Below are 23,955 nucleotides of genomic sequence, written 5' to 3'. Positions count from 1 at the left end.
TAGGTGTGCTTGCCAAGATGGACAGTCAGGAAAAGACATTTCACAGGGCTTTAAAGGAGAGGGAGGCTTTCTGGTCTCCGTGACCCCCTGGGCAGTAGATTTCACAATTGTGACCAGAACAGTCAGCATCAGGCATTGTGGGACAGCTGCTGGAGGACTGTAAGGGTCAACGTTGGTAACGTAGTGTCTACACTCATGCTGCATTGATCTCAGTACGTTGATTATGGCTCGACACCGCTTGGGGAAGTGGTGTTACTGTGTCCCTGTAACAGGTCACTTATGTCAGTGCGAGACCCGTTTAAGTGTAGGTATATGTGCAACTAGGTTGATACAAGGCTGTGTGCAGATCAGGCCTTGGTTCAGCACTGGCTTTTCTTATACTTTATCAGTTTGATTCAATCCAGTCCCTTCCTCCATAGACAGAGTGTCCTTTTGCAATGGAACCTGTGCTATTCACGGCCCCACTCTGCGTGAGGCCCCTTTGTGGCAGCATGCACGGGCATGAGTCAGGTGCAAGGCTTGTGAGAGGGGCTGCTGTAATGATCCTTTCCCACAACTATCGCCTTTTCTTTACTCTCAGGCAAGAGAGGGCTTCAGCAGGCCTCCAGGTTGGCCTCTGTAGTGGTGAAGTAGGTCTAGTGAGCAGCTCTGTAGCAGAATCTTCTTTCCCCAGCTCCCTGCATATCTACCCAGAGTCTAGCCAAACTAATCAGACGGGATGCTGGGCTTGGGGTTTGAGCCATAATTGCCATCCTCATTTAACTAATGAATCAGAACTCTGTGTTGATGGGGAAAGAACCTTCAAGAGCTGCTGGAAAAAAAATAGACTGGCTTTATTTTTACCACCAAACAAACAGCATTTCTCATGAGGCAAGTGTATTTATTCTGAGCATGCCACTAGCTTCCTCGGCACATTTATTTACTAGAAAAGAAAGAGGCGTTTAAAAGACACTTTTGTCTGATATTTCTTTTACTCTTTACATTTCTAGAAAGATTTCTGATGACTTGACTAAGTATTAATAGATAACTTGATTTTTAAAAAATCCCTGTGAGGTGATGGCATGTAGTAATTTAGACTGCCATTAAAAGAAGGTATAATTTTTCTCTTCAATAGCAACCATAGCAATTATATTCTTTTAGGAGAACCCTGGAGTTGTATTTGTAATCCTGTTTCAGTGACACATGAATTGATGCTGACAAAATGAAGCCATCCTTTTCTTAACATTCCCCTTTAAAAAAAAAAAAAAAAAAAAAGCAATATGCATTTGACAGGTTTCAGAGTGGCAGCCATGTTAGTCTGTATCCGAAAAAGAAAAGGGGGACTTGTGGCACCTTAGAGACTAACAAATTTATTTGAGCATAAGCTTTCGTGAGCTACAGCTCACTTCATCGGATGCATTCAGTGGAAAATACAGTGGGGAGATTTATATGCATAGAGAACATGAAACAGTGGGTGTTACCATACACACTGCAACTAGAGTGATCAGGTAAGGTGAGCTATTACCAGCAGGAGAGAGAGAGAAAAAAAAAAAAAAAAAACCCTTTTGATAGTGATAATCAAGGTGGGCCATTTCCAGCAGTTGACAAGAAAGTGTGAGGAATGAGGCTGGATGGGGGGGGAGGGGGAGGTGAAAATAAACATGGGGAAATAGTTTTACTTTGTGTAATGACACATCCACTCCCAGTCTTTATTCAAGCCTAATGTAATGGTGTTCAGTTTGCAAATTAATTCTAATTCAGCAGTCTCTTGTTGGAGTCTGTTTTTGAAGTTTTTTTGTTGAAGAATTGCAACTTTTGGGTTTGTAATCGAGTGACCAGAGAGACTGAAGTGTTCTCCGACTGGTTTTTGAATGTTATAATTCCAAGTACTCACCAGCAACCACACACCACACAACAAAAACACTAACTCAGGAACCTATCCTTGCAACAAAGCCCGTTGCCAACTGTGTCTACATATCTATTCAGGGGACACCATCATAGGGCCTAAACACATCAGCCACACTATCAGAGGCTCGTTCACCTGCACATCTACCAATGTGATATATGCCATCATGTGCCAGCAATGCCCCTCTGCCATGTACATTGGCCAAACTGGACAGTCTCTACGTAAAAGAATAAATGGACACAAATCAGACGTCAGGAATTATAACATTCAAAAACCAGTCGGAGAACACTTTAATCTCTCTGGTCACTCGATTACAGACCTAAAAGTTGCAATTCTTCAGCAAAAAAACTTCAAAAACAGACTCCAATGAGAGACTGCTGAATTGGAATTAATTTGCAAACTGGAGACCATTACATTAGGCTTGAATAAAGACTGGGAGTGGATGTGCCATTACATAAAGTAAAACTATTTCCCCATGTTTATTCCCTCCCCCCCACCCCCCACTATTCCTCACACGTTCTTGTCAACTGCTGGAAATGGCCCACCTTGATTATCACTACAAAAGGGTTTTTTTCTCTCCTGCTGATAATAGCTCACCTCACCTGATCACTCTCGTTGCAGTGTGTATGGTAACACCCATTGTTTCATGTTCTTTGTTCATATAAAATCTCCCCACTGTATTTTCCACTGCATGCATCCAATGAAGTGAGCTGTAGCTCACGAAAGCTTTTGCTCAAATAAATTTGTTAGTCTCTAAGGTGCCACAAGTACTACTTTTCAATATGCATTTGGTGTCCCAGGTGGTGTCAGAAATGAATTTCGGACTGAAACACAGAAACTAGATGGGTTTTGGTAAGCTTGTGGTTTTCCAAAAAAATCTAGCCTGAAAATTGAATTCTCATCATTTGACCTAGATGTTATTGGATGTTAATTTCTCACAATACTCTCAGAACCTTACTATTTTTCAATATGTAAGACACGCAGGTGTGGAGGAGATTAGCAGGAGAAGTGACAAGTTAATGAGGCAAGCATTCTAATCACTGTTCTTAGATTCCCATGTAACAAATGCATCAACTGTAAAATTACCAGCATAATGATCCACCTCCAGAGCTCAAAAAAAAAAAAAAAAAAAAAAGATTAATGGAAAGGAATAATTTTTAACATTTTCTCAGATTTTGGCAAGTTGCTTTGTATTCTGAAGGGTAAAATAGCTGTATTAAAACAAAGCATCCCAGCACTTTTTCCATGTGCTTTCTAAAGAGGAACAGCTCTTTAATGCCATGGTTATATTTAGTTTCACTATTTTAACTTTTGTTACTATAGGGGTCCATTGTGTGCTGGAATAACCCACAGAGGGGAGAGGAAACTCCATGAGTTTTAACTTGAGGAGTTTCTTTCTTATACTTCTATAGGGTTGGGGAGGTTGGATTCTGCCCTTTCATCCTTACTTCCGCAGATGCGGTCAGGAGTGACACCCCAAAACTTACAGAATCCCTGGCTTCCTTGTTGCTGTCCAATTCCAAAAGAAAGCAATTGAAAGATTCCAGGCTTCCTTGGCATTTCTCTAGCCAACATATTTATTTATTATTATTTATTTTATTTTATTTTAATTATAGTAGTAGCTAGAGGCCAGGGCCCCATTGTGCTAGGTACGATACAGACATATAACAATGAGATGGTCCCAGCTCCAGAGAGCTTAATGAGTCATAACACCAACGTCCTGAAAGGTAACCTTAACGTAAGTAGGATTATTTGTTAACCTTTCTCACCTTGGATTAGTTTCAGTTCTGTTAATTACATTCTGCCTTCTTGATGTCCCTGCAGTTTTAACTGGATATGATACACTTCGCTTGGCATCCCTCGGACTCTGTGTGTTCTGTGCTTTGTTCTGTTAAAACAGCTGCTGTGTTTCTCCCCAGAAGCACGTGTGTTTCAGCGGTAGGTAGTTGGTAAAGCACTCTGGGATTTCTCTGGGTTGACAGGTGCGGCATAAACATACAGGAGTATTACAGTAAAATGAAAATTTTCTCTCTATGGGTTTATAATGTAGTGCTGGTCCTTTTATGTTCTAGAAAGCACTAATACAGTCAATTTAAGTGCATGTACAATATTTACATTGAGCCAGAATTTTTAATATGCATAATGTCATACCAAGGGTATGGACCTCCTATAGATGCTATACAAAAAGACCATTTCAGTGGTGCTTTGTGTACTGTAACATTCCGTTAATAATGGGTCCTTGTGAGCATTTAGATTGCCTGATTCTGATTTTACCCTGATATTACTCTATTGACTTCAACAGAGTTACTCCCAGTTTACACCAGCATACAGGTGAAGAGAATCAAGCTGACTGTGTTCTCTGACTGGGATTCTATGTACTAAGAAAAAGAATGCAGTCATGGTAAAATGCTGATATTGACATGGCTCTGACTCTGAGAGTTATTTCAATAGCTGTGAAAAAAACTGCAGGGGGTTCCTTTCATATAATATCATTAAGAGCAAAGTGTATCCAGTTTTGCTTATCTCAGCCCTCTGCAAGTGAAGAAGGTGAGCAATAGTTCTCAATAGAAATGAACAGGGTGGTGTTTTGAAAACAAAGTCCCCATTCTCCTCTGTTTTACACTAGAGTAAATCAGAATTCTCTCCACTGAAGTCAATGGAGTTAGGCCCTGATTTCCCTCTTACTCTGGTGTAAGTCTTTAATTGCAGTTGGAGGGCCAGATGCTTTGATGGTGTAACTCAGCATAGCTCCACTGAAGTCAATTTACACAAGTTTCCCCTGTTTCCAAGTCTGCCACTGATGGCAGTCATACAGTCAGGTTTGCCTTAGTCTGCAGTGGTCACGTTTCTGGTTGAGCTCTTTTCCCTCCTTGTATGTTAAGCAGAGTTGTGTTTGGCCAATACTTGAATGGGAGATATGCAAGAAAAACACAGGAGGTCACCTTGTTAGCAACAACCTAAAGTGAATAATACTACTCCTAAGGATACTATATTAGTGTCATGGCTAGACTGCATACCCCGGGATGGAGGGGAAGACCCCAGTATGGTAGAGGGTAAGGTACAAACGTTCATTTGTCCCTAACTACCATCCTTTCAAAAGTGGGTATCTAGCCTTGCGGCTGGTAATAAAACAGCACATACACTTGTATAGAAGGAGGTAAATTTGAAGAACAAATATTCAAAGGTATAAAAGCAATTAATTCTTTGTACTCTGGTTCTACCTTGAAAACGACCCTTTGTAAATCTGCTGCCTACGTATATTCAGAGCCATAATCTTAGTGACAGATTATTTCTTTTTTCTTTTTACTCTTGTCAGTGTAACCCTGACTTGTACAATGGTTGTTTTTGTCCCCCCTAGGGCAGAGGTAGTCAATTATTTTTTGTCAAGGTCCAAATTTCTTGGTCAAGGTATAGTAAAGGTCCAGACTCCAGAGAAAGTTAAAAAAACCCAATAATGATAATAAGTAAATAAAAAGATTTTGGGGTCTGTTCAGAAGCACCTGGCAGTCCAGATTGCAGTTCACTTGCTGACTACCCCAGCCCTAGGGGCTGGTCCTCATAAGAGGATAAGACTCTATTATGGCGGCCAGCTAGAGGAGTTTCTCCTTTTGCTCAAGCTATTGAGCCTCATGCTGAAGATCCCAGGTTCAGAGCCTGCTGATGAGCCAAGCAGGTGGTCAGCATGTTAGCCCTGCAAAACCAGAAAAGCTCACAGAGAGGGAGCTGGATTGTATTCCTTCTTAAGCATCAACAGAACTGTTTTAGGTTCCAGTTACAGGGCCAATTAGTTGCACTTTTGCAAACTTACTGAAGACAATGATGTTTATGCATGTGTCTCTGAGCACATACTTCGGCCTGCAGAATCCCCATTGCAGTTGATGTGCAAGAAGAGAACCCAGCTTGATTCTCAAAGCCGAGACATTGGTCCTGCAAACACTTATAGGCATGCCTAATTTTATGCCTATGAGTAGCATCGTTGACACTTACAGGACTCGTCCTTGCAGGGCTCTCACTCCAGAGCTAAAAATAACAGGGTAGGTGTTCCTGCTCAGGCTGGAGCCCAGGTTCTGAGACCCTCTAATTACTATATTCTGTACTGGGTAATGGGAAAATGCCTCTCTCAGAATTATTATGTACAGGTCAAAAAGAGGCAATGGAATAAACTGAGAAATTAAACTTCAATAAATGACCAGGATTGGGTTCTTTACAGTGGGCACAGATGTTGATCATTATACATTAATTAAGGTTGTAAAACAGTTTACATTCTAATCCCAATTTGTAGATGCTCATAATTTTTAGCGATTTTTGTCATCTTTGGGGCTGAAATTTCATGTGATTGGCCTATGCTGACATGAATATTTCTAGAAATCACTGCTTTTAATTTGTGAAAGGGATGAGGCACACAGTGCAGTTTTCCCACTGTTAAGAAAACCTTCTCTCCCCCCGCCGCCCATGAATAGGGTGTAGGAGAGAGCGAGCGTGAAACCAGCCAAAGCCTTGAACTTGAAGTTTTCCAAGTGCAGATTACTCAGTGTACATTTGCTTTGCTAGGTTGCTTTTGTTGTTATGGTTTTGTTTTTAAATGGCTGCAAAATAGGCTTATGAACTTATAAAATCTGCTTTGGGCCATGCTGAGTGTGAAAAGCCGTTAATGTTTAAGGCCCCAGTTCAGCAAAGCACTTGAGCACATTGGCTACTAGGTATGTGCATAATTGCTTTGCTAAGTAAGTATGGATGTAAGCCCATGTTTATGTGCTTTGCTGAAGCAGGTTCTAAACTATGGTGTTACCCTTAGATGCACTAGACAAGCATGCTCAGCTAGGTACCTTCCGAGAGGATCTTCCTAGTCATATGAATTGCTGCAAACCGGCCATGATTTCTTAACAAGGGAGACAAATGTTTGTTAAAGCCAGTGTCTCTGATAAAGGAACTCATTAGCATCCTCCTCCTTGTTCTTCCCATTGGCCATGGCCTTCCCATCTTTTCCTTTTATCCCCACTTGCTCTTCCTTTGGTAGTCTTCTCTTTGGTTCCAAACTCCTTCATTTCCTGCTCAGCACGTTTCTGTCAATCTGTGTTAGCTACTTAAGTGGCTCCCATTACTATAGTATGTAACAGCTCTGAGCACCCCAAGAGGTAGAGAAGCACTATTCTCCCCATTTTACAGATGAGGCACTGAGGCACAGGGAGACCAAGGTCACATGGGAAGACGGTGGCTGAATAAGGAATTGAACCCAAATCTCCCAAGTCCTAGGCTACCCCCCTAGCCCTTGAACCGTCTTACTCTACTTGCTTCTTTGTGGAAAAGTTACTTCAGACCTTCAGGAGATTACCATCTCTCAAACATAAGAGTGTCAGAGTTCCTGACTTTGTAGGAACATGTTTTCACTTCCTTTGGGAAGCTATGTTGTCCAGTTTTTCTAATCAGATACAACTGGGGTTATTTTTTGTTTTTCCCCTTGCAGTATTTCTCCATGCTCCTTTTGATCTTCCTTATTGAGCTGGTTGCTGGAGTTCTTGCCTATGTTTACTATCAAAGGGTAAGCTGGAAGGTTTGTTTTATCTATATTTTTGATGTTACAGCAATAAATATCTGTCGGCAAGGCTGGGTTAAGAAAGTCCCTTCTTATAAGAGCTCAATAGAAATTCATTGAAAATATTAGTGTTTTGTAAAAGTTATCCAAAGTATTTTCTTAAATCCATAGGGCCAAATACTGTTGCACAAAGCAAGGCCACATAATAAGGCTCTAAACCACAGGAAAACATTGCTGGGCTGAGGAACACAAATCCCAGTCCCATCTAGTTTAGCTCTGCCTCCCCCATAGGATATGGGAGAAGAGCAGCAGATAGAACCCCTGGTTCTTCCTCTCCCCAAGTTCTGGGGCAAGCCAACTTGTACAGTGTACACTTTGATCTGCCATTTTGTCTTCCCGCCATGTGACCCTGTGTTAGCTACTTAAGTGGCCCCCGTTACTATAGTATCTAAGCAGCTCTCAGCACCCCAAGAGGTAGAGAAGCTCTGTTCTCCCCATTTTACAGATGAGGCGCTGAGGCAGAGCTCAGCAAAAAGGGGTGTGTGGCGGCCCTTTCGATGTTGCTGCTGCCTGACTCCTCTGGGCATTTCTGCTGGGTTTCAGCCCTCGTCTTACAAAAGGGGGAACCCCTTGAGAACGCTGCAGACGATAACAGTGCAAAGGAATGTGCCTGAGGCTGGGTAAGTTTGTAACTCGTTGTTCCTACACATTCATAGCAGAAATTGGAAAAGAAGCCGGTTCGGAACGTTGGTTCATCTAGTCCAGTGTCCTGCCTATGACAGTCTGAGCCCCACCAACACATACAGAATGTTACTGCTGGGTAGAAAACCTCTCATCTCTTCCAACACAAAGGAAAGCTCCCTCCTCCCCTAGAAGCCCTGTTCCAACTGGAGAGGGATGCCCCGTAGCACAGTTTCAGCAATCTAGTTGAGCTCCCCATTTCCACTGCTAGCCCTGGGGACCTGCATTTAAAACAAAACAAACCTAGCTCAAAGGCTGGGTTCAAGCTCCTCTGTCCCTCTCCCATTGGGATAGTTTCTCCAGCTCTCTGAACTGCATGGCACCTAGCAGGCAGTTGAGAAACCTACATCCCCAAGAACTGGTAGTGGCAAAACGTGGGAGGCCTTTCCATGGTCTCATCACTACTACAAATCCACAATGACCCAACCCTCAATGTAGACAGTGCTATGGTGACAGGAGAAGCTCTCTCTTGTTCGGCACAGGTGGCATCGTCACTAAGCGCTGCAGTGCTGTAAATGTAGACAAGCCCTCAGAAAGGTAAAGATTCTAATCTCATTTATCCTGGAATATCTCTGAAGCCAACAGCCTTACCCTGGTTTAGAACAGAGGCAACATTAGACTGGGGCACATATTGTGTGGGACCAGTTCCCAAGCCCTAATCTGCTGTTCTCCCTCCCACTCGCTGGTATATTTGATCAGTTAAAAAAAAAAGCGAATTTGTATGAATGGGAATTGGGTTTAATTTTGTAGAATTAGACAACGTTTCACTTGCTGACTTTAATTGTGGATGCCTTTCCAAAAAACACCATTCGCTCACCAGCAATACTCCCACATAAACCATGAAGGGAGTATTATATTTTGGCCAGTGTTGCACATGTTACACAACAGTGAAACTATTCTTTTTCTGCTTTGAAAGATTATTTTGGGTTCTTTTGCTGTTCCATCCTGCAGAATCCCTCCATGTGCTCTGTGTATTTTTTCTCTCCTGGAAATCTCGGGCCTGATTCTGATTTCACACCAGTGTAACTTCACTGACTTCAAAGGAGTTACCTCTTATTTTAAATCAGCATTCCTGAGATCAGAATCAGGCTCATTGTCTTTTCTGGAACACTTTATTTTATTCACATTTTAAATCCCAGTAGCCTAATCGTAGATAAGGAGCCAGCTCACACTGACTTTGAGTAAACAGTAATCAAAGGCCTGTAGTATGAACCCAGAGTTCCATCAATCTGATTAATACTCTATGAAGTTATTACCAGCCTCATAATGTTGCTCATCCCCCATACCTTTAATTTATTTTAATAATTTAGATTGCAGTTAATGATCTGGTCTTAATATCAATTATATTTTTCATTTCCTGTTTATTATATTATTATCATTTTACATAGCTCTGTAATTTAACACTGCATTTTGCAAATCTAGATTAATATGTGATCTCTTCTCTGAAGAGCTTATGCAACCTAACGAAACAAGCAAACACAAGATAAGATACAGAACAATAGTTCAGGGAACAGAAGGTTTGGTGTCTGACCTTTCTTGTTTTTTTTTGTTTTGTTTTCTATTTATGGACACTTAGGATCTTGGGCCATCTGGGCCTTTGAATGTCCTGTTTGTTTAGGGCGTATGTCACTTTAAGCACATTCTAAAAGAAGTTTTCACCAATTTAGGATTTTTTTTATATATATATATATATATATATATATATATATATATATATAGATATATAGATATATCGTGTCTGATTCCAGCTTCCCACCAGTTTTACACCAGTGTAACTCCACTGACACTGGGGACTTATTCCTGATTTACACTGAAATAAGAAAGATCTGAATCATGCCTTGGAGGGATCTAAAACCTAAAGCAAATATGCACATTTCCTTCTAGAATGTATTCATTATGACTTTTCTCATTGGTGTACAGCTAAGCCAGGTGCTGAAACAGCACCTGACCCGGACCCTGACTGAGAATTATGCTCTTCCTGGGAAAACACACATCACACATTCCGTCGATCGCCTGCAGCAAGACGTAAGGAAACCTTCTGTTGCTCACACTGCTGCTGCCTAGCTGTTTGTCCCAGCTCATGTTCCATTTAATATTATTAGTTGCTGGAAATCTCATGAGATGGGCTGAGCTGGAAATCTCATGAGATGGCCTGAGCTTGGTTCTAATTCCCAGACCACAGAAGTTCAGGCAAACCTCTGAAAGAAGCTTATCTGAAAGTCTGAGTCTTCAGATAGCTACCCCTACTGTTCTCAAAGTGGAGATGCAAAAACAGAGGCGACTCCAAATCAGTGATTACGTCTGTAAATTTGACTGAATTGGTTTTGCAACAGTTACGGTCGCTGGGCCTGATTCTGATTTCATTTACACTGGTATCAATAAGGAGTACCTGCTGGAGCCAGTGGAGTTTAACTATTGTAAAACCAGTGTGAGATCAGAATCGGGCCCCACGACTGAGTGTGTGCCCCCAGAGAGTGATCACTGACATGGCCAGAGACGATACTGAGTGGCTAACACATCCATCCCCTTGGCGTATCTACAAACTGTTAAGGGATGTACGTTTTAATTGATAAGTGGCTCAACGTTACTTAGTTGTCTTCTCATGAGGATAATGTCATGCCATCCACTGAATGTTGGCATTTCCTTTCCATTGCAGTTCAAGTGCTGTGGCAGCAATAGCTCTGATGATTGGCAGCACAGTATCTATATCCTGTCCGTAGAGTCCAGTGGCCGAGTGGTACCAGATAGCTGCTGTAAAACAGTCACCTTCAAATGTGGGAAGAGGGATCATCCATCTAACATTTACAAGGTGGAGGTAAAATGTCATTTTGTCAGTCTGGGTTTTTTCCTACTGTTTGTTGAACAAAGAATAAATAACCTTATCTTGCAGAAAAATGAAGGGATGGAAACGGACGGAAGTATCAGTAATAATTGCACTTTTATGATGACGTGTAGTGGTCTGTGATCACTCAGTCCTTAAGGTGCCTGCAAGAGTTCTGCTGTATTTTATGTCCGGTTCCGATGGCCTGTGTGTAACCATAAGACCTTCCCAGTGCCCAGCCCAGACTGTGTTGAACCCAGCCCTTAAAGGCACAGTCCTCAATGGTACATTTTCCCCTTCCAAACCAAAACTTAATAACTAGAACACTTAAAAAGCAACATTAACACAACACACAAATACTTTTAACCAACCTAAGAGCTAAACTGCTAAACATGTTCAGTTAGATTTTGAGGTGCTCGGCACAGTCACTTGAACCTACACAGCTCCCCTATAACATCAGCACTACTGCTGTCAGAAGGTGGCAGGTTGTTCCAAGTCCTGGGACTCTGTGGTCTCAACCTGCTGGGGTTGTTGCCTGTCTGAGACCCTCTTGATTCAAATGTCAGGCTCTGTGCCTCTTATCTCCCTCCCTTCTGGGATTTGAAGAAGGCATCACTTATTCCTCCGTAGGATGTGTTCGAATGGGGTGATGACCTCATACAACCATGGGGCTACCTCTCAAGACACCACTGCTGTGTGGGACTCTTGTTTCCGTCATAGATATTCACAGCATCATTTTCATGAAGTGTCAGCTCCGGGTACCCCAAATCATATTGGTTTTTTGTTGTTGTTGTTTTGCCTTATTGGTCTCTTTTATATATCTGCAAGTCCCCAGTGACTCAGACATCAGTTTCTAACAGTGCAGGCATTCTTGTTTTAGTTGGACGCTTGGTGCCATTCTGTAATTTAACAGTGCTTAACATGGATCCAAGTCTGACTCTTCATCATTTTTCAGTAAAGCACTTCATTATTGTGACACCATTTTTCACCAACTCATTAGATGGGGGTTAATGGGGACTAATCGTTACATGTCTAAATCTGTACTTCACAGCTTAAACTCATGCCCACTAAACTGTGGCCCTTTATCAGGTGTACCATGTCTAGCATAAATGTGCATGTCAAATCTAATCACCTATTTAGCTGTAGTATTTTCTAGTCAAGCCATCTCAGGGAACTGAGAATAATAGTCTAGGACAAGTACATAGCTTTTCTGCAGCCAACGTGAACCAGTCTGTGCCTACTTAGCTCCACTGAACTTTTATCAAATGCTGTAGGGAGGACTTGTGGCATCTTAGAGACTAACCAATTTATTTGAGCATAAGCTTTTCGTGAGCTACAGCTGAGCTTATGCTCAAATAAATTGGTTAGTCTCTAAGGTGCCACAAGTCCTCCTTTTCTTTTTGCAGATATAGACTAACACGGCTGCTACTCCGAAAGCTGTAGGGAGTGTCTGCAACCAGCAAATCTCTCCCATTCAATTTGCAAATACTACCTTTATAGCTGAAAAAATAATCTCTATTCTCTGGGGAAGTGTTTGCCAGGCCCCTCTTGGTAACGGCTATAAGTGGTTTGTGGTCAGTTTCAGCTAACATTAGTTTCCCATAAATAAAGCCATGAAACTTTTTACAGCTATGGACTAAGGCCTAAGCCTCCTTCTCTATTTGGGCATCTTGACACTCTGTTTTTGGTAACGCCTGTGATGCTTATGCCACTTGTCTTCAGTTTTGATCATACTGTTGTAAGACAACCATAACAATACCCCCCTTGGAGGTGTCTGTGGACAGCTCACTTTTGCGCTTACTCTTACTCAGGACTGGGGCCTCTTTAATTAACGCCTTCAGTTTCTCAAATTCTTCATTAAGAGTTGAATCCCATGTCCTTCGGACAGTTCCTCTCCTAGGTTGCTGTCTTGCACCACAGATTAGGCATATATTTCTCTACACAGTTCACCAGTCCAAGGAATCTTTGTAGCCCTTCCTTTTCTGCTGGGGCAGGCATGTAGGTGACGATGGCCTCTGCCTGTACACCTTGCTGTGTTAACTTCTCTCCCAAGTATGTTATTTATGTTACATGGAATTTATATTTCTTCTTTGCGTGCTTGCTCCTGTTGATTCCATTGCAGGTGTGCAAGTGCCCACATTCACGGTAGTCAGAGACTTTTACCTTAGTGATATCCGTAGGGATGGCCCTGGAGCCCCCTGGAGTGTCGCACCCTCAGTTCTTTCTTACCATCCGTGGTGGTTAGTCGGAGCATCTCTCTCCCTTGCTTCACAAGTGCTTAGCGGTTGGTCTCACCTCGTTAAGAGTTCTTCAGCCTTAGGGTTTTGTAAATATAAATAAAGAATACGGACGCTGGACTTCAGAAAAGCAGACTTTGGCTCCCTCAGGGAACTGATGGGCAGGATCCCCTGGGAGAATAACATGAGGGGGAAAGGAGTCCAGGAGAGCTGGCTGTATTTCAAAGAATCCTTATTGAGGTTGCAGGAACAGACCGTCCTGATGTGTAGAAAGAATAGTAAATATGGCAGGCGACCAGCTTGGCTTAACAGTGAAATCCTTGCTGATCTTAAACACAAAAAAGAAGCTTACAAGAAGTGGAAGATTGGACAAATGACCAGGGAGGAGTATAAAAATATTGCTCAAGCATGCAGGAGTGAAATCACGAAGGCCAAATCACACTTGGAGTTGCAGCTAGCAAGGGATGTTAAGAGTAACAAGAAGGGTTTCTTCAGGTATGTTAGCAACAAGAAGGTCAAGGAAAGTGTGGGCCCCTTACTGAATGGGAGAGGCAACCTAGTGACAGAGGATGTGGAAAAAGCTAATGTACTCAATGCTTTTTTTGCCTCTGTCTTCACAAACAAGGTCAGCTCCCAGACTACTGCATTGGGCAGCACAGCATGGGGAGGAGGGGACCAGCTCTCTATGGAGAAAGAAGTGGTTCAGGACTATTTAGAAAAACTGGACAAGCACAAGTCCATGGGACCAGATGCACTGCATACAAGGGCGCTAAAGGTGGATGTGATTGCAGAGCTATTGGCCATTATCTTTGAAAACTGATGACAATTGGGGGAGGTCCCGGATGACTGGAAGAAGACTAATGTAGTGCCCATCTTTAAAAAAGGGAAGAAGGAGGATCCAGGGAAGTACAGGCCAGTCAGCCTCACCTCAGTCCCTGGAAAAATCATGGAGCAGGTCCTCAAGGAATCAATTCTGAAGCACTTAGAGGAGAGGCAAGTGATCAGGAAGAGTCAGCATAGATTCACCAAGGCAAGTCATGCCTGACAAACCTAATTGCCTTCTATGACGAGATAACTGGCTCTGTGGATGAGGGGAAAGCAGTGGACGTGTTATTCCTTGACTTTAGCAAAGCTTTTGATACCGTCTCCCACAGTATTCTTGCCAGCAAGTTAAAGAAGTGTGGGCTGGATGAATGGACTATAAGGTGGATAGAAAGCTGGCTAGATCATTGGGATCAAAGGGTAGTGATTAATGACTCCATGTCTAGTTGGCAGCCGGTATCAAGTGGGGTGCCCCAAGGGTCAGTCCTGGGGCCGGTTTTGTTCAATATCTTCATTAATGATCTGGAGGATGGTGTGGATTGCACCCTCAGCAAGTTTGCAGATGACACTAAACTGGGAGGAGAGGTAGATACGCTGGAGGGTAGGGATAGGATACAGAGGGACCTAGACAAATGAGAGGATTGGGCCAAAAGAAATCTGATGAGGTTCAACAAGAACAAGTGCAGAGTCCTGCACTTAGGATGAAAGAATTCCATGCACTGCTACAGACTAGGGACCACTGGCTAGGCAGCAGTTCTGCAGAAAAGGACCTAAGGGTTACAGTGGACGAGAAGCTGGATATGAGTCAACAGTATGCCCTTGTTGCCAAGAAGGCCAACAGCATTTTAGACTGTATAGGTAGGAGCATTGCCAGCAGATCGAGGGACGTGATCGTTCCCCTCTATTCGACATTGGTGAGGCCTCATCTGGAGTACTGTGTCCAGTTTTGGGCCCCACACTACAAGAAGGATGTGGACAAATTGGAAAGAGTCCAGCAGAGAGCAACAAAAATGATTAGGGGACTGGAACACATGACTTATGAGGAGAGGCTGAGGGGACTGGGATTATTTAGTCCGCAGAAGAGAAGAATGAGGGGGCATTTGATAGCTGCTTTCAACTACCGGAAAGCGGGTTCCGAAGAGGATGGATCTAGATTGTTCTCAGTGGCAGCAGATGACAGAACAAGGAGTAATGGTCTCAAATTGCAGTCGGGGAGGTTTAGGTTGGATATTAGGAAAAACATTTTCACTAGGAGGATGGTTAAGCACTGGAATGGGTTACCTAGGGAGGTGGTGGAATCTCCTTCCTTAGAGGTTTTTAAGGTCAGGCTTGACAAAGCCCTGCTGGGATGTTTAGTTGAGGATTGGTCCTGCTTTCAGCAGGGGGTTGGACTAGATGATCTCCTGAGGTCCTGTCCAACCCTGATATTCTATGATTCTATGAAATAGTTTTAATTGTTTCTTTGTAGTTAGTTGATAGTTAGAGTTCCTCGTGCAGGGGTGGGCAAACTTTTTGGCCTGAGGGCCACATCGGGGTATGGAAATTGTATGGCGGGCCATGAATGCTCACAAAATTGGGGGTAGGAGTGCAGCAGGGGGTGAGGGCTCCGGCTCGTGGTGCAGGCTCTGGGGTGGGGCCAGAAATGAGGAGTTCAGGGTGCAGGAGGGGGCTTCGGGTTGGGATGTGGAGGTGTGAGGGCTCTGGGGATGAGGGGTTTGGGGTGCAGGAGGGGGCTCCAGGCTGAAACTGAGGGGTTCAGAGGGGGGAGAGGGATCAGGGCTGGGGACAGAGGGTTGGGGCACGGGGTGGGGTGGGCTCGGGGTGTAGGCTCCAGGCAGCGCTTACCACAGGCAGCTCCCAGAAGCATGTCCACCCTCCAGCTGCGAGGTGTGGCCAGGCAGCTCTGTGCACTGCCCAGTCCGGAGGTACCGCCCCTGCAGCTCCCATTGGCAGGGAACCGGGTACTACGTAGGAGCTGGAGGGGGGGTCATGCCGGCTGCTTCCTGGGAGCCTCGTGGAGCAAGTCAAGCCCCCAATCCCGCTCCTCAGCGGGAGCTGAGGGTCGGATTAAATGCTCTGATGGACCAGATGTGGCCCAAGGGGCGTAGTTTGCCCACCCCTGTCCCCTAGTGGGACTTTGCCCCAGGCGGGTGATGCCCCAGTCCCCTGGGTTCAAACCTTGCACGGACTATAGCAGGCCTATGCCTGTTAGTGATCCCCACCGCGGCTGTCTCAAGTGCTCGGGTGAATCGCACATCAAGGAGAAGTGTCGTATTTCTAAGAACTTTCGGCCACAAGCTCAGAAAGAAACAGGATATTAAACTCCAAGCTCTTCTAATGGAGTCAGCCCTTTGCCTGGCATCCGAGCCCTCCCGCCAGGAGTCAGCGAGTACCTCGGCATTGGTGTGTAGTGCACCCCCAGCAACAGACTCCGCCCGGCACCATTCGAATTTCCTGGTGCCTAAGAAGGAGGCCCAGAAGTACAGCTCACCGGTACGAGGCAAAAAGGCCCAAGGGCCTTCGGGCAAGGGACCTGGTTCGGCCGCCTGGCCTTCCTGGAGCCATGAGGGCACTCCTTTCCGGCGGAAACTCTGAGCCCTTGAAAATTCCATCACTGACTCAAGCAGTTTGGGACCCAAGCCCACATCGGCACCGGCGCCTTCCCAGGCCTCCCTGGCTTGAAGGGAGCAGAGACCTCCACTGGTATTGGCTACGCAGCTGGGGCAACAGGAAGCGGCAAAGACTCCCCAGGATGGCAAGCCAGCTGCTGCGGTCTCGGGGGGAGTTGCAGAGTGCAGTCGATCCTATGAGGCGAAACAGCTTCTCTGCCCTGCAGCTCAAATCCCCGGAGCTGCTGTGATCATGGTCACTGCTACCTCGACGAGGTTCGCCTAGAGACCGGCTTCGGTCTCCGTAGTACCGCCACTCATCTTCCTACGTTGTATCACCGTTCCCTATCGCCTGCCACGTAAGAACGATCCCCATCCAGGCCCCAGTCTCCTACACGTCGCTACTGTTCGCATCGGTACCATCACCAATTGTCTCACTCCGGTCACTGGTCCCCGACAACAACTGTCAGCAGACGCACCCAGGTGTCAATGGCTCCTCCATGGTCGCCAGAAGGGGATTCCTCTGGCTTAGAGGCCTGGTTTAGCCCCTCACCTAGATCCCACCGGCATGACCGGGGTCCCAACGTTGCATCAGTCCCAACATGGCAGATGTGGCACCAGGGACAGTGGCCAGCGGCCAGCCCAGTGGCCTTATTGGAGCTTGTGGGGAATGCCAGCGATGGCTATGCCCCCTTCCCAGCGATCAGCAGCAGCTGCCTTGGTGAAACAACAGATGGCACCAGCGTCCCACACGGTGCCAGCAGCGTGGGCGGCACTGGTGATCCCAATGGCACTGGGCTTGGTGCATGCCGATCGCTTGAAGGCTGGGGTGGAGGAAGCAGTACCCACCCCGAAACCTCCCTCCCCTTGGGGGGAAGATGCCATGGATCCCCATCCAGTAACCCTAGCATCCTCTTCATCTCCAGACGAGGCAGTGGCAGGACTTCGAGGGCTAGCCCTCCTGATGACTTTAAGGAGCATTAGACTCTGCTCCGGAGAGTGGCGGACAATCTGGGCTTAGAGGTAGAGGAGGTGGCCGAGCAGACAGACTCATTGTTCAATGTCCTCTCTGCTTCCACCCTGGCCCGCCTCGCCTTGCCAGTCCACAAAGGGGTTTTAAAGATTGCCAAGGCCCTTTGGCAAACCCCCTCGTCCATCCCTCACACTTCCAAAAGGGTGGAGGAAAAAATACTTTGTCCCAGCTAAAGGGTTCAAGCTTTTAAACACCCACCCCCAGCCTCGTTGGTCATCTCCGCAGCCAATGAAAAGGACAAAACAGCTCCATACCTCCTCCACTCCCAAGAATAAAGAGGCCAAAAGCCTGGATCTCTTTGGGAGAAAGATGTATTCAACTGCCAGCCTACAGTTCCAGGTGGCAAACCAGTGCTCTCCTGGGAAGGTACAACTTTAATTTGTGGGATACCCTCCGCAAGTTCCAGGAGTCCCTCCCAAAAGGCCCAGGAGTTTGGCACCCTGGTTGAGGTCGGCACAGCGGCAGCCAGGTGCTCCCTGCAAATGGCCTGAGATGCGGCTGACTCCACGGCTCGGGTAGTCGTGTAGGCGGTGGTGATGAGGTGTAGCTCGTGGCTACAAATGGCAGGCCTCTCGCAGGAGCTGCAGACTTCAGTCCAAGACCTCAGGGTTGGTCTCGTCTCTGAGCAGACAGACACCACACCACCTTTCGTTTGCTGGGCATACATACGCCGCAGCCTGCTTGGAAGCCTTTCTGGCCGCCCCCACCGCCAAGACCTTGGCAGCCCCGCCAAGGTTCTGTAAGAAGGGACAGTAGCTTCAGCCAGCATCACCCCTATTCTGACCATTCACCTGCACAGCCTGGGCCCTCTAAACACCCTGGGGGTCAGACCCATTCTGAACCTGTGTTGCCTCAACAAGTCTCTCAAGAAGATGAGGCTCTGCATGGTTTCCCTGGCTTCCATCATCCCTTCCCTGGATCTGGGAGACTGGTACGCTGCTCTCGACCTGAAGGACGCATATTTCCATGTTTCCATATTCCCAGGACACAGGCATTTCCTCCGTTTTATAGTGGTAGGACGGCATTTCCAGTTCACGGTGCTCCCTTTTGGCCTATCGTCAGCCCCAAGGGTGTTCACCAAGTGCATGGTGCCAGTAGCAGCTTATCTTAGGCGGTGTGGGGTCCACCTGTTCCCGTATCTCGACGACTGGCTCATGAAAGTCAGGTCTCCGGAGTGGGTGCAAAGAAACTTCAGTCTGGTTTGCTCCACCTTTCTCAGCCTGTGCCTGTTGATAAACGTGGAGAAGTCCACGTTAACACCAGTGCAACACATAGAGTTTATAGGGATAGTTCTCAACTCTATGCAAGCTAAGGCTTTCCTTCCAGAAGCACGGTTTCAGGCCAGGGCAGACTTAATCTCCCACATAAGGGCCCACCACGGCCCATACATGCCTGTGACTGGGCCAGATGGCTGCATGTAGAGCTATGATCAGCCATGCCCCACTCCATATGAGGCCCCTGCAACGTGGCTGGCCTTAGTTTACATTCCCAGCAGGCACCCCCTGGACCGAATGGTCACGGTGCCGAGCCATGTCCTACAGTCTTCGGACTGGAGGCAGGACCTCGAACTGATGCTGCGAGAGGTTCCCTTTGTGACCCCGTCCCCTTCGCTCACCCTGGTCTCGGAAGCATTGGATATAGGGTGGAGGGCCCACCTGGGTGAGCTCAACACCCAAAGGCCTTGGCTGCAACATGACCTAGCCCTGCACATCAAGTCAGGGAACTCAGAGAGGTTCACCTGGCTTGCCAGGCTTTCTTACCCCATCTGAAGGACAAGGTGGTGCAGGTCCTGACGGACAATATGGCCGCAATGTATTACATCAACAGGCAGGGTGGTGTCAGGTCCTCGGCCCTTTGTCAGGATGCTCTCAGCTTCTGGGACTTCTTTGTACAGCACATCATCTTCCTGGTAGCGGCCCTTCTGCCTGGAACTAGGAACGTCCTGGCAGATCGCCTCAGCAGGTCCTTCTCGTCTCGCCACGAGTGGTCGCTCCATCCAGAAGTGGCCACTCTAATTTCCGCCGGTGGGGGACTCCCTAGGCAGACCTGTTCACGTCTTGGAAGAACAGGAAGTGCCACATGTTCTGCTCTCCACTGAGCAGGCGCCTTCTTGATTCCGTGGTTGGGAGCGTTGATGTACACCGTTCTGCTGGTGCCGTTAATCTACAGGGTCCTGCTCAAGGTGAAGCAAGACAACGTGATGATCATCCTCGTTGCCTCAGAGTGGCCTTGGCAACCCTGGTTTGGCATGCTGCTGAGCCTGTCGGCAGCCACCCCACTGCAGCTGCCTCTTCGACCGGGTCTGCTGTCCCAGAACCACGGCATCCTGCTGCACCCAAACCTCACGGCACTGCACTTGACAGCCTGGCTGCTGCGTGGCTGAGCGGGGAGAAGCAGTAGTGCTCCTGGTGCCCAGTGAGTTCTGCTGGGCATGAGAAAACCCTCCACAGGGCTACCTATGTGGCGAAGTGGAAATGCTTCACATGTTGGGCCTCGGATCAGCTCATTTATACAGAGGAGGCCTCGCTGCAGGACATCCTGGACTATCTGTTCCACCTCAAGCTCCAGGACTTGCTGTTGTTTTTGGTCAAAGTTCACCTGGCAGCTATTTCCACGTTCCACCCTCTATTTCAAGGCAGGTCGGTCTGCGCCCATCCCATGACGGCACGGTTCCTGAAAGGGCTGAAGCACCTTTACCCGCATGTCAGGGACCCGGTCCCACCTTGGGACCTCAATCTCATGCTGTCAAAGCTTATGGGTCCTCCCTTTGAGGCTTGGCATCCTGCTCCCTTTTGCTTTGCTCCTGGAAGGGCGCCTTCTTGGTCACTATAACTTTGGCCCGTCGGGTGTCTGAGATCAAGATGCTCGGGTCAGAGCCCCCTTATACGGTCTTCTATAAGGACAAGGTCCAACTGAATCCTCACCCAGCCTTTCTGCCCAAGGTCGTTTCCCAATTCCACATGGGCCAAGATATTTACTTACCAGTCCTATGTCTGAAACCTCATGCAATGGATAAGGAGCGCAGGCTGCATACCCTGGATGTCAGGCAGGCACTGGCCTTCTACATTGATAGAACAAAGCTGTTCCATAAGTCAACGCAGTTGTTCGTGGCTGTTGCTGACAGGATGAAAGGTTGCACGGTGTCAGCCCAGAGACTCCCGTCCTGGATCACGGCCTGCACCCACTACTGCTACGAGCTGGCGAAGGTGCCCCCGCCAGCAGTCATGACGGCTCACTCAACTAGGGTGCAACCTTCCTTGGCAGCCTTCCGCACTCAAGTGCTGATCCAAGAAATTTGTCGGACTGTGACCTGGTCGTCTGTCCACACGTTCGCGTCACATTATGCGCGGACCCAGCAGGCTTGAGATGATGCTGGTTTCGGCAGAGCAGTGCTCCAATCTGCAAAGCTGTGTACTCCAAGCCCACCTCAGAGGATTCTGCTTGTGAGTCACCTAGAATGGAAGTGACATGAGCAAGCACTGGAAGAAGAAAAAATGGTTACCTACCTTTCATAACTGTTGTTCTCCGAGATGTGTTGCTCATTTCCATTCCATTACCTGCCCTCCTGCCCCTCTGTTGGAGTTGTCGGCAAGAAGGAACTGAGAGGACGCCGGGACGGCGGCATCAGACACACCACGCCATGACTGCGGCACTCCCTAAGGCAAAAGTCTCCGATGACTGCACACGTGGGGGCACAGACACCTACAATGGAATGGACATGAGCAACACATCTCAAAAGAACAACAGTTACAAAAGGTAGGTAACTGGTTTTTTGTTCGTTTAGCTTTAGGCCAGCCGCTCTGGTTCTTTCCAAAACTGCTGAGGGCCTCTGGTCATGTTCTTCTGCTGTTTCTCCCCAGATCAAAATATTATCTATGTAAACCTCTAGACCATCAAAACCGTGCTATATTTTCCAGTGAAACACTTTGGATGCTGAACACAACCCAAATAGCAGTCTGTAGAAACAATGTCTCCCCAACCAGGTGCTGATAGTGCACAAATGTACTGTTTTTCTAAGGTCACTTGCCAGAATATGTCAAGCAATGAAAAATATTTGGCACCAGCCGTCTCCTCCAAAAATTCTCCCCTTGTAGGTAGAGGGGAAAATTCCCTTTTCATGTAATTATTTAATTCTTTTGGGTTTGTACATAAGTGAAGGTTTGTTGTTTTTTCTACAGTGACCAATGAGCATACCCCTGTTGGTTCCTCTACTTGTTCTATGATTCCCAGAGCAACGAACCAATCCAGCTCCTATTTTAACCTCTGCCCTGAGGCAAGGGAAACTTTCCTAGGGATGTGAATTGTTGGATAGTTGGACTTTTTCAGGTTTATTCTGTACTCTGCTGAGAGCTTCTCTGTCCTCTGGAAGACCTCCTCAAACTCTTCCTCAGTTGTTATGTTTCTCTATCTCTCAGAGTCCTCCCTCTTGAAGAGACCAAGCATTTGACATGCTTTTAACTCAGTAACAGGCACTCTTTTCCCTGGTATTATTACAAATTGTAACTTTCTGAATTTATTTACCCATACATCTAGTTCACATGCCTTTAGTGGGGATAAACTCACCACTATAATCCCTGAGTTTTATCCATTGACTCTCCAATACCAGTGGCTTTTGTATAGTGTTGATATCACTGTTTCTGGAAATGCTTTGGCTTGTGCACCAGTGTCCAACTTAAGATTAATATACATCCCGTTTGCTTGCAGGCTGGCAGTCCAGTCATCGGCTGCTGCAGTGTCGTCCATCACTCTAATGACGAATTCACATGAACTAGTGGGTGCACACACTGCTGGTTCTTGCAAAGTGATGTAATGCGTTACGTTTCTTGCATCTTTTCCTATATGTCAGGCATTGTCCTGACTTGTGGTAAATGTCACAGAATGTGCAGCTCCATGTGCTATTTTTGCTTGATTCTGACTTGTGCGCCATGTGCCTTTCTGCCTCAGGTCACTTTTCTTGCGGTATTTTGGATTCTCTATCATGTCTGTAGTGTCAAAGCTCTACGTCCACGCTCTACATCCACGCTCTTCATTCCAGTTTGGGTGACTTCTGTTGCTTGGTCAATTCTAATTGTTTTGTCAAGGGTTAATTCTGGATTTCCCAGTAGTCTCTCTCTGAGGTTTTTTTTTTTTTTTTTTGTTCTGGATCCCAATCGCGATCTGTTGGTTTTATTTTTTTTAATCAGGGGCTCAGACTCCACCCTCCACCCCTCAAGAAATTGGAAGATTGGCTCTTCAGCCTTAGATCGGTTACAAAGTCTTCTATTGTTTTACCTTTGTTCTACACTACTGTTTAAAAACATCTCTTGAGAGACAAGGTGGGTGAGGTAATATCTTTTATTGGACTAGTTTCTGTTGATGAGACAGACAAGCTTTCAAGCTTACACAGAGCTCTTCTTCTGGAATATGTGTCTCTCTCACCAACAGAAGTTGGTCCAATAAAAGATATTATCTCACCCACCTTGTCTCTCTTATATCCTGGGACCAACAAAGCTACAACACTGCATAAAAACCTCTCTCTCATGTGATTCATTTTTCAGTGGAGTGCAGTACTCCACACATTTCTGTGATACGATTTCATAATTAACCTCCTCTGTCTGTGTTAACTGAAAACCGTTAAACACATAAAGTGCTTGAGAGACACCCTCATTTCTGACAATAGCTACTTTCTGACTGTTTTCTCTTTTGCTAGCATCCATTGCTTTGCAGATTCAGAGGGAAGCATTGTGTAAACCTTTTCCAGTTGTTTCCCACATTTTGAAGGAGTTTCACTCTGATGGGGCTTTTAAGTGCTCCATTCTTCTACACGGGGTATTTCTTAGTCCTTGTATACTTCTGGTACCCTGTTATGTTCAGTGCTTCAGGTATTTGCAAAAGATCTGCTTTATTCTGTGACCGGTTCCATCTGGCTGTGCATAACACAAGAGCTTCACAGCACCTCACCCACGCTCCATCTTGGGAAGCTCAGCCCTTAAAGCTTACCACAACTTCCATTTGAAGATCTCAAATTGAATTGCAAACAGCAATTAATGGAATCTTGGAGCATCTCTAAATAAATTATTATTCTAAAACAATAAAAATGGGTTTTAAATGAGCTAATGTTGCTGACTGTCAACAATGTGTAGTACATACCTGCCACACCACTTACAAAACCAGAGCACCTAAAAGCATAGCTAAGGGCCTCATAAATCTTACATTGCCCACGTAATAAACACATTATTCTTAACACTGACAATATGCATTTATCACAGTCTTAGTCCTGACCTATGGATTGTTG

The 23,955-nt window shown here is 46.0% G+C and overlaps 1 protein-coding gene across 1 annotated transcript in view; it reads left to right on the top strand.

The window, feature by feature from the left end:
- TSPAN11 (tetraspanin 11) overlaps positions 1–23,955 on the top strand; it is a 138,992-nt gene that overhangs the window by 73,566 nt on the left and 41,471 nt on the right. The window contains exons 3-5 of the mRNA XM_077807405.1: positions 7,350–7,424; positions 10,080–10,184; positions 10,816–10,974. Of these exons, the coding sequence (XP_077663531.1) occupies positions 7,350–7,424; positions 10,080–10,184; positions 10,816–10,974 (339 nt within the window). The remainder of the gene's footprint in view (positions 1–7,349; positions 7,425–10,079; positions 10,185–10,815; positions 10,975–23,955) is intronic.

The sequence above is a fragment of the Eretmochelys imbricata genome, chromosome 1 (assembly GCF_965152235.1).
Source record: "Eretmochelys imbricata isolate rEreImb1 chromosome 1, rEreImb1.hap1, whole genome shotgun sequence".
Taxonomy (NCBI): Eukaryota; Metazoa; Chordata; order Testudines; family Cheloniidae; genus Eretmochelys; species Eretmochelys imbricata.
This window is presented reverse-complemented; position numbering and strand designations above follow the sequence as displayed.